At 37.5% G+C, this 11,484-nt stretch overlaps 1 protein-coding gene and 1 non-coding gene across 2 annotated transcripts; both read left to right on the top strand.

Moving 5' to 3' along the window:
* Nucleotides 1-265: 265 nt before the first annotated feature.
* Nucleotides 266-456, top strand: LOC115214554. Its single transcript, XR_003881903.1, has one exon. It is a non-coding gene; the product is annotated as a U2 spliceosomal RNA (small nuclear RNA).
* A 7,715-nt stretch (nucleotides 457-8,171) lies between these two features.
* LOC115214014 lies at nucleotides 8,172-8,603 on the top strand. The gene has a single exon (XM_029783028.1). It carries the CDS (start codon nucleotides 8,172-8,174, stop codon nucleotides 8,601-8,603), a length of 432 nt encoding a protein of 143 aa, XP_029638888.1.
* Nucleotides 8,604-11,484: the final 2,881 nt, after the last annotated feature.

The following is an 11,484-nucleotide window of genomic DNA, read 5'->3' as shown; positions in this document are numbered from 1 at the left end:
TTTTCAACTGTTTGTATAATGCAATATGTTCGATATGACGGTTTGCCTGCAATAATAGAGCAGGAAGAAATATTAGATTACATTACAGATGAACGCCCAGTATAACAGAACTGTATTTTAAATGATTTTACGAGTTTTGGGGGCCTTGTAAACATTCCATATAATTCATTATACATATTTTATTTTATTCTATGTACCCCACGTCCCGTTTTTGTATCGTCCCCTCTATTTTTTGGGCCATCGTGCCTATAATAAAGATTTCGTTATCGCTTCTCGGCCTTTTGGCTAAGATCAAAGTGTAGTATATGTTCTCAGCTTAATATCTGATACGGTCCCTATTTGGGACCATCGATATTAAACTGATTTTTAGAACGAGGCGAAGAGTTAGGGGCTTGCTCCGCCTTTGCCACGGGTTGGCCTGGTATAGCAGTACTTCCAGGATTCAGCCCATCTCCCACTAGGGAGATAAAATTAATCCAAAAACAGACAATTAATTACCTCTCTTCTCTGAGGGGTTTATTTACAGACTCACATTTTTGTGTTTGGTGACTATCATGTCAAATAACCTGACTATGACGAGTTTTCATTCAAATATCAATGAGGGGGAACTTTACTTCTCATATTTTCGGGGTCATTATTGTAAAGTGCCAGTTTACTACTGGCCTCTACTCTCTAACCCAGCTTATGCTGCTCAGAAACATTTAAGATGGAGATTTGGTGCATAGATTAACATGCAAAATTACAAAACAACTATAATATGGTCACTCAATTCCTAGAAATAATGGCCAAAACGTGTCACACACAAGGGCTCAGGAACAAGTGATGCACCTCTTGAAATTTTGTGGGGTACAAATTTCAGTATTGAACCCCCTACTTACCTTTCCCAGGCTTAGAAAAAATAAATTCAAAAGAAAATCCCTACAAATATAACATTAAAAAATTGAATTATAATATAACAACCACGGCCACTCCTCAATACTACCACAATTGATAAACTATTAAACTCCACAATCAAGAGCCCTTCACTGTGTAGTTATCCACTTTCTCATTTCCTTGAAATACCACAAGTGATCCATCGTTGTCATTATGTTCTACTGCTATTACCCTTACCACAACTAAACAATAAGATCAGTATTGGCAGTCACTCTTCAATACTAGAACAATTGATGACCTATTATTAAACAGCACAATCTCTAGCTCTTCTCTACTGTCAGGCCATTCAAATTCTTCTCAGAATAACACAAGAGATCTATCAGCACCATTGTCATCTTATTCTACTGCTACTACTCCAATTAGTGAAGAACCACACCCCCACCACTATCCACCTCAATCTGAATCTATACCTTCCCACTCTACGATAAATTTGCTAACTTTAAATAAAGTAAAATTATGAACCCCAAATATGCAGCTATTCTCAACATGAGAGACCATGCATGTGCAGTGACTGTAGCTTCACCCATTTACTTTGGACAAGATGCACAATTCATACAAACAATACCAGCCAATGTCAAACCACACAGCTTAACAACACCACTATTAAATGTTAAATCACACTTAATAACTTCTGCACATGTAACCCGGAATCCTAAACTTTTTCCTATTCCCATTTACTCATCCTCTAGGGACTCGATGCACTAGTAAAATCACGGCTTCAAACCACCACCAGATCCACAGGAAAGACATCTCTTATAGTGGCAGTGTTGGTTCAGACTTTCATCAAAACTCAGAAGTCAACCAGATATCTACTATAAAATCAACAGCCGCAAATCATATACTAATGCCATATTCAACAGTGCAACCCTATCAACTCCAGACAACAACCCCTCCCAAAACAAAAGAATTCTGTTTTGGTCATTATGAATCGGGCAAAAAAATAGTAAAATAATAATGAAATTATTGTATACAGTGCTCAGGTGCACCACAACTTGTCAAAAGTGCGTATAAAGCATATGCAGTAATGTACAAATGTCTGGAAAGTGAACAGTGTATGAGTCAGATACATGCTTGCGTGTGTATGGAGGGGAGAAAATCAAGTGTAGTGTTGGCGAATCTCAGGAAGTTTTGGAGGATGCAGTGCTCCGACAACTAACAACTGATGCCGGCAGTTTGTTCCATACTTCAGCAACTCTTAGCGTGAAAAAATGTTTCTGAAAGTCATGGGAGCTGTGCTGCTTTCTGACTTTGTAAACATGTCTATGGGTGTTAGACAGGTGGAGTTTGAAAAGGTGCTCTGAGTTATTGTTTGTAAGATGGTTAATAATTTTATGGGTGTCTGCCAAATACTTCTAGCTCTCACACAGCACCAACCACTCCTATTATCCCAGTGCATAACTATACCATTGCTGCCATTAACCCACAAACTCAACTCTATTATAATACTGAATGTACAAGATCTTTCACATTTCAGATATCGAGCAAAAGTATCATATCTTAGGGCTTCATTTCTCTCTACCAAATTCACTGAGATGGCTTTGCTTGACCCGAAGGTGTTATGCAGCGGGACTGAACCCAGAACCATGTAATTGGGAGGTTTCAGTCATAGGACTGCAGCCATGGTGGAGTACCACTTTAACTTATTTTCTATCAGCTTTGTTATCACTTTATGACAGGAAGTTGGTCTATGACTGAGTTGGGAGTAGCTGATCTTTTGTGAATGCATCCTTCAATGGTTGACTAGTTCGGTATTATTGTTAGGAGTCTACTCAATGTTTTCTTTTGGTTTAATGTTTCAATAGAATTTGTTTCTAGATAACTTTCTGAGGAATGTATGTTTCTTTTTCATACAATTTTTCAGAGATATATTTTTGAGAGAATTGATTACGATGAAACTGAGATTTAAAAAATATTGCTTTTGAATGAAATTCTGACCATTCATTCCCACTCTCTACCAACTTTCTTTCTTCGTAGCTGTCTTTGAACGGCATAATTTTAAATGGTATTTTGCGGAAATGCGTTTTCCAAAAGTCCAAAAGTGAAAATTGGTTGTAATAATCGCTGAGAGGATGAACAAGAAGGCGATCCAAAATTCTTCTCAGATTTGCAAAATGAGCTTCTTAACCGTTTAATCATGCTGTACCTATAAATAACTTTCCATGCTGCGAATCGAACACGGGCTGCCTCATGTGAAAGCTGAGAATTGTCATCTTCACCTTTGAAAAGGCGTCGTTACAAGGTTTCATTAAAAAAATATGTATTATTAAGAAACACATAAAGAAAATAGTCAGGGTGAAGCACTGAACTGTTGTTATGCCTTTAACACCATGTTACTGTTTCTTTTACTTTCTAAATGATACAGGCCTAAGCGAAATTACTAGCTGTTTGTCTAAAAACCAATAAACACAGAGACAACTCTTTTGGCACTCAAAATATACGTCTTCACCGTTTCTTATATTTAATAATTGGGATCCAGTCCTGAGAAAGCAGATCTACGAGCAAAAATGTTTCCATTAGGATCATATTATTTAATGTGTCCTTCCCCCTTTTTTAAAAAAACAATGCAGATTTGACTGCTACTTTTAGTATAGTGTTGACTCTAAGTAAAATTCTATTTTCATATTTTCTAAAAACAGAGGACGCTTCGCTTTTCATATCACAAGGACACAGTTTATTTTTTAATTATAAAATGTTTCAGAAAAGCAAGAAACTGTTTCCGATACAACTTATGATATTTAAGATAACTAAAAAAAATAATTTAGTAATATATTTATAAAGATTGCATCTTACACCGTTTATTTCTTTGAATAAAACCATGTTGTTTTCGAAACATATGTCGAGAGTAAAGGAATTTTGTTAACATCTTCGTTCAACTCCATTTATATATATACATATATATATATGTATATGTATACATATATATATGTATATGTATACATATATATATGTATATATATACATATATATATGTATGTATGTATATATATGTATATATATACATATATATATGTATATATACATATATATATGTATATATGTATATATACATATATATATGTATGTATGTATGTATATATATATATATATATATATATATATATGTATATACATATATATTTATATATATATTATATAAAGAGTGATGGTGTTGTGGATTTCCACCTCGGCATCCAGAGTTTTATCTTGGCTATTGAATAATTGTCACATATTTTACAGATAAATTTCCTCTATTTACATAATATTGATGTCTCTTTCTTTCTTTTGTTTTCTTACCGTTTTTACCAATATATATATATTCCTAATAATAGCTTTTATCTCTGTTTTAAAAATTTCCAGTCGGTTACTGCCTTATTTAATGTAGCATGAATAAAGTTAAATTTGAAAATGGGGTGACAGGGGAGGCTACTCTGCATAAACTTATATACAAGGGACGTCAACGTGTTGCGATAAAATTTATAACGTGTATTATTTAATTCGTTCTTCGACTTTTTAAAGTTTCGCTTGAAAAGGAGAGTAAGAGAGGGGGAAATCCTACGCACCTCCTCACCCGGTATTTTTCTTGAAAGGAGGGTGAGTAGTGAGGATGGTCCGTATGAATTGGTTTACTCTGAGAAGACCTATTGAGTCAAGTAAAATCAATCAAAAATCGAATGAAAATCCAAAATCGAAATTGTAATTGTGGTCGATGCCAGAGCCACCTGACTGACACCTGTGTTGGTGGCACGTAATAAGCATCATTCAAGCGTGGGTCGATGCCAGTGCCGCCTGATTGTCTCCCTGTGCCAGTGACACGTAGAAAACTCTGCGAACGTGGCCGATGATAGTCTCCCCGACTGGCTCCTGTGCTAATGGCACATAAAAAACACCATTTGAACGTGGTCGATGCCAGTGCCGCCAGACTGGCTTCTATGCTGGTGGTACGTAAAAAAACACCCACTACTCCCTCGGAGTGGTCGGCGTTAGGAAGGGCATCCAGCTGTAGAAACCTTGCCAGATCAGATTGGAGCCTGGTGCAGCCTACTGGCTTGCCGGCCCCCATTCAAACCGTCCAACCCATGCCAGCATATAAAACGGACACTAAACGATGATGATGATAATGATGATGATTCGCTTGTAAACTTGAGGTGTTGAGAAGGAGAGATGCACCCGGCGGTCAGGGTAAGCAGGATGTGTGGGGCTTCTCTGTTGTCCCTGTGAGGACTCCCCCCTTTTAGGGAATTTCATTGTTTAATTTTATTGTTAATTGTTATTTGTTGTATACTCGACATTGTTCCACACCCCACTTGTCCCTTGTGTTGTATTGCCCCTTTTTGCTTTGTGTTTGGCCCTTGCGGCCAATAAAGAAAACATTATTAACTCCTCCTCCTCCTCCTTGTTGTTGTTGTCAGTGTAAATTGCGACTTGACAGGGTTTGGCTGCTATTTCTAGCAGCTCAAATGACTGTAAAAGGATGCACTCATTCATGTGTCATGTCTTGTGATTGTTGTTGTTTACATTACCGATCGAGTAAAGCAACTCTTAAGAGGATTCCACCCTGTACACTGGATAGTAAACTGTACTGCTTGATCCATGAACGAGCAAAAGAAGGACGTGTTGGTAACAGCAAGGAGATGGTTGAGCCCATTACATCCAGTCCATGAGTATGCTGGGTCTACTGTTATGATACAGAAACCAAGAGACAGATTGCCTAATAGAAGTATCCTGGCAACCCCCCACTACCACCCAGACTCAAGAAAGCCAAGCAAACTAAATCCACCCAAAAGCGCACAATGATCCCCTTTTTCAACAATAAGGGTATCATTGACATCCACCAGGTTTCCTCTGGTCAGATGGTCAACAAAGTGTATTTTGTGGAGGTTTTGAGGGTGTGCAGGAAGAGATTTCTTTGCAAAAGGCCAGAGCTCTTCTATCCAGGTTGGTAACACTTGCACCAGGACAATGTACCAGTCCACAATTCCATCCCTGGTAACCAAGTACTTGATAGGGATGGGCATCAAAACTGCTCCCTGTGACTTTTGATTGTTCCCCAAGCTCAAGGAGAGTCTCATGGTCAGTCGTTTTGAAGATGAGGGAGGTTGTGACAAAGGTTCTGGACACTTTCGTTTCGGAAGATCTTCATGGGGTTTTCACAAAGTGGCTGGAATGCTGCAACATGTGCATTGAAGTCAGAGGATCCTACTTTGGAGGGATTTAGAGCTTTGTACTTTTTTGAAATTAATAAATGTCTCTCCTGGAAAATTTCAAACCTTTTGGAATTCACTTTTTTTCACAGTTGATCACAAGGTATCACTTACCAACCAATTCTCATGAGACATGTATTTTCTTTTTATTCTTTCATTTAAAATACATTCTTATGAAGGTCATTGTTGTGTCTTCTATTATAATAAATGCGAATGTCTGTGTGTCACACTTTTAAAACTTTACTGTTGGAGGCCATAGCCCAACATATCATACCATTTTGGAATCAGGCCGACTCTTATGTTTTTATTGCCCACATGGGGCTAAACATAGAGGGAACAAACAAGGACAGACAAAGGGATTAAGTTGATTACATCGACCCCAGTGCGTAACTGGTACTTAATTTATCGACACCTGAAGGATGAAAGGCAAAGTCGATCTCGGCAGAATTTGAACTCAGAACGTAACGGCAGACGAAATATCGCTAAGCATTTCGCCTGGCATGCTAACGTTTCTGCCAGCTCACCGCCTTACTAACTTACTATTAGGCCGACTCTGTGAGTAAATTAAAAACATTTCAGGCTGAATCTGGACCCAATCCTGAAATGTTTGATTCCCAAGTTTTCAATACTGCGATTGATTTTAGCAATATTTTTTACATGATTCTTTTTTTGTGACGAATGTTTTTGTATGATAACAATTTTTATAACTTGGAAATAAATTTTGAGAATAATCAAAATTAATTGCGAAATCCAGTGATTAATTTTGGCGACTTTTTTAGGTGATTTTTTTGCAACGAATATGATCATTATTGGAATATGACTCTGGAGGAACAAATTCTCCAAAACAAGTCAGGGACCTGTTTGCAGTAAAGATTGCCACCTGCAAACTTTCCAACCCAGTTACTCTTTGGGAGGCTTTCAGTGAAGATATTCTTCATTAAATGAGACTTGCTCATCCAGGATTGGAATTGAATCCTCAGACTGCAAATTTAGTTCTCTGTGAAATTGAAGACAAAGTGATGAACCTGGCTTAAAGAGATCTTGGTAATTTTAGTGTGCTAAAGCAAAACAGAGTAACTGGACAAATCAACAGAGAAATTTTGAGAGAAATAGGCTACAACATGGAAGAACTGCATCAGTGTGTTTAAAACAATGAGCTCCTGTTGAACCAAGACCAACAGCAAGTGTATCAGAAGGTCCTTGATGACACCAACAACAACAATGGTGGATTGCCTTCTTGGATGCACCTGGAACTACTGGTAAAAATTTTATAACTAACCTTCTTTGATCTACAGTGAGACTCCAAAGAAAAGTAGCACTAGCAGTTGCATCATCTGGAATTGCTGCTACTCTCTTGCCTGGAGGGCGTACAGCACACAGTGCCTTCAAACTTCCATTGGATTTGCACTACAATGGAACCCCTATTTGCAATATCAAGAGAGGAACCAACTTGGCTAAGCTACTGGAGGAGACAAGCTTCATTGTCTGGGAAGAAGTGAGCATTTGAGACTCTGGACAAAATACTCCAAGATATTAGACAAAATTCACAAATCATGGGAGGTATCACTATGCTATTCTCTGGTGATCTTAGACAAACATTACAAGTCTTTGCAAGAGGAACTCCAGTTGATGAAACCAATGCTTGCCTGAATAATTCTTACATCTGGAGAATGTTCAAACACTCAGCCTGAAAACAAACATGAAAGCTAGAATCACGGGTAACCTTGAAACATGAAGATTTGCTGCTTTGTTGTTGCAACTTGACAATGGAACCATCAAGATGGACCAAAATGGAGATATTTCACTCCCAAATCATTGTGGAGTTTCAATCTCAAGTAGACAAGACTTGATTAACCATGTTTATCCAAACATTAAACATCATTTTTTGGATTCGGCCATATTAGCTATGAAGAATAAAACTGTGGATAGCATCAACTGGAAACCTCTCCAAGAAATTCCAAAAGAAAGCATGAAGTACATTTTCATTGACACTGTGGCTGAACAAGAGCACGCAGTGAATTATCAACAGAGTTCCTGAACTCATTGAATCCTACTGGAATGCCATCACACAACCTGGAACTAAAAGAAAATGTACCAGTTATGTCATTAAGAAATCTGGATTCTCCAAAGTTTTGTAACAGAACAAGGTTAATTGTCAAGAAGATGCTTCGTCATCTCTTGGAAGTAGAGATCCTTACTGGTCTAAGAAAAGAGGAAAGAGATTTAATTCCAAGAATCCCCTTAATTTCTCCAGATCTTCGTTTTGAGCTCAAAAGACTTCAGTTTCCAGTGAGAGTGGGCTATGCAATGTCAGTCAATAAGTCCCAAGGACAATCATTAACAGTAACAGGGCTTCATCTGATAGAACTCTGCTTTTCTCACGGCCAGCTCTATGCTGGTTGTTCAAGGGTTAGAAATGGAAATAAGCTGTTTGTACTGACCCCGAATGGGAAGACCAAAAATGTTGTTTATCATGAAGCTTTGCAATAACTTCCAAATAGACAAATTATATCATTATTTTGATGAAAACTCTCTTTATTCATTACTCATTTACTTGTTTCAGTCATTTTGACTGCAGCCATGCTGGAGTACTGCCTTTAGTCGAGCAAATCGACCCCAGGACTTATTCTTTATAAGTCTAGTACTTATTCTATTGATCTCTTTTGCCAAACCGCTAAGTTACGGGGACGTAAACACACCAGCATCGGTTGTCAAGCGATGTTGGGGGGACTCACACACACAAACATATACACACATGCATATATATATATATATATATACGACGGGCTTCATTCAGTTTCCATCTACCAAATCTACTCACAAAGCTTCGGTCGGCCTGAGGCTATAGTAGAAGACACTTGCCCAAGTTGCTATGCAGTGGGACTGAACCCGGAACCATGTGGTTGGTAAGCAAGCTACTTACCACACAGCTGCTCCTGTGCCTATTGTTAATTGTTTGAAAAATATTGTTCAAGTTTAATAAAATTTAATATGTACTCAATGCATGAAGTATCAATGTTGGGTCCAAAGCTGAATGAAGTGCTCTCCACAGGAGCTAGCTTTTAGACCAGTATTTAATGTCATGGATAAGGAAAAATTTGAAAGTGGGGCTTCCATTTAGAAGTGTTCCATAGTGGAGAGGGACATGTAGAAAGTCACTCTGCATTAACTGTTTATACACAAGTGCTACTTGCACATGTGGCGATAAAATTTATGAAATAAAATATATGCCGTATATATCGTCTCATCATGTTGTCGTTAATCGTTAAAATTACGCCTAAAATTCCTTCTCTGAATCCTCACATATCCTCTTCTATATATAACCATACCAACATATTACCAAATTGTAGTCATTATCGCTAAAATTATGTTTAAAATCTATGATATCTGACAAATTGCTTCAAATGCAAGACTCCAATTGACAAAATGCCTAAAATGCAAGATTCCATGTAATATTGTTAAGTCACTTAATTAATAAACCCTTTAGTCGTTTAGTCCTTAAAAATATCTATCCAGCTATAGCATGGAAAGCGGACGTTAAATGATGATGATGATGTTATATTTAGGAGATGCAATGGAGTTGGGAGTTTATTTATAAATAAAACGAAGGGAGGTAACTCTAGATTTAATTAGGTCAAACAACATATTAATCAGCCAACCAATTAATCAATTAATCAATCAATCCAATCATTGGTTCTATAATGGGGTTGCATATCATAGTCTATATTCATATACATACATATGCATATACACACACACACACGCGCGCGCACACACACACACACACACACACATGCATACACATATATAATCATACACACACACGCACACACATCTATTATATAAAACCCGTTCTGTCTGTCTGTCTGTCTTCTAGGATCTCGGGCATCCTCCATCCGATTGCACTCAAATTTGATGTGTAGATACTGACGATATCAGGGCGTGTATAAGTCTTGAAAAAATTACAAAAATCAATTCCAGGTGAGAATGCGATCGATATAGCCGTGGGAACCTGCATTTGTACGCGCAAGCTGTTGAGATCGATACTATGCGTACCCGAGAAAAATGCACATGAAGTTTGCGCAAAAAAAAATCCGGCTGGCTTGAAATAATGCTAGAAAATGCAGTATATTTAAGAGACCAAAAAAAAAAAAGATGCAAAAGAAATATTTTCTTCAAACGTGGCATGAAGGAAAGGAAGACTATTTGGTTTCTCAAGAAGGTTTTTTTTTTTCACCTTAACTTCGTTTAATAAAACCAAAAATTTTATTGAAATAAAGGCATACTTAATTATTTTTTAATGAAAAGAAAACACTGATTGTCTTTTTTTAACAGGTATGTTTCAGCACCGTCCATTGGACGGGGGGAGGTTTGCTCGTGTATATATATATATATATATATATATATATAAAACTTACTTGGAAGAAGAAGACAACGACGCGTGCGTTCGATCATATAATAACAATTTGATAAATAAAACATATGCATACATACATACATATATGTACATACCTACATTTATAAGTATATATACATGCATATATGAGTACAGGACACCACAAATAAACGTAGAACATAAAGAGAAACGAAAGCTTAAAAACAAAACAAGGAAACGGACTTTTTTTAGCAACGAAAAAACAGAGTACAAGACAAACAACAGAGGGAACATTCCCCTTCTTCAGCTGCCCCTGTTTCGACTCATTGCGTGTTTCGAAGGTAAGGGCAGAACAGTCCTTCCCACAAAATGAATTAAATAAAATTTTTTTGCGGAGGGGTAAAAAAAAGGTGACAAGAACAAGGGACTAAACACAGAGGGGACAAACAAGGACAGACAAACGGATTAAGTCGATTCTATCGACCCCAGTGCGTAACTGGTACTTACTTAATCGACCCCGAAAGGATGAAAGGCAAAGTCGACCTCTGCGGAATTTGAACTCTGAATGTAGCGGCAGACGAAATACTGCTAAGCATTTCGCCCGGCGTGCTAACGTTTCTGCTAGCTCGCCGCCTTGTTGGTGATAATCTAACACTTTACAGTTGCTGTCTATAACAAGTTAGGCTTCAGCAAACAGAATTATTATTAAGGCGTTCCATACATGACCATTCCATCTTATTTCCAAATATAAACGATGAAATGACACAGTATAAAATGACAGTATGCCCACCAGAAGCTCAGGGTTTATATAGCACAATGCCATGCAAAAAGCTTCTCCTTTCTTAAAATTGACCCTTTTTTTAGTCCTATGGAACGACCTAGATGAGATGAGATTTAGTGTGTTGAATGCATTGTCTTGCTCCGTATGTTTTGACATTGTATGCTCGGTGTTCAAGTCCTGCCGAGGTCAATTTTGTTGTTTGACTTGATAAAGTA

This window comes from Octopus sinensis, linkage group LG7 (genome assembly GCF_006345805.1).
Source record: "Octopus sinensis linkage group LG7, ASM634580v1, whole genome shotgun sequence".
Lineage (NCBI taxonomy): Eukaryota > Metazoa > Mollusca > Cephalopoda > Octopoda > Octopodidae > Octopus > Octopus sinensis.
The sequence above is the reverse complement of the archived record's forward strand: the minus strand, read 5'-3'. Positions and strand labels throughout refer to the sequence as shown.

Bases quoted from the DNA above. Each gene is read 5' to 3' on its own strand.
- LOC115214014 (XM_029783028.1), top strand. From the start codon at position 8,172: ATGCCATCACACAACCTGGAACTAAAAGAAAATGTACCAGTTATGTCA.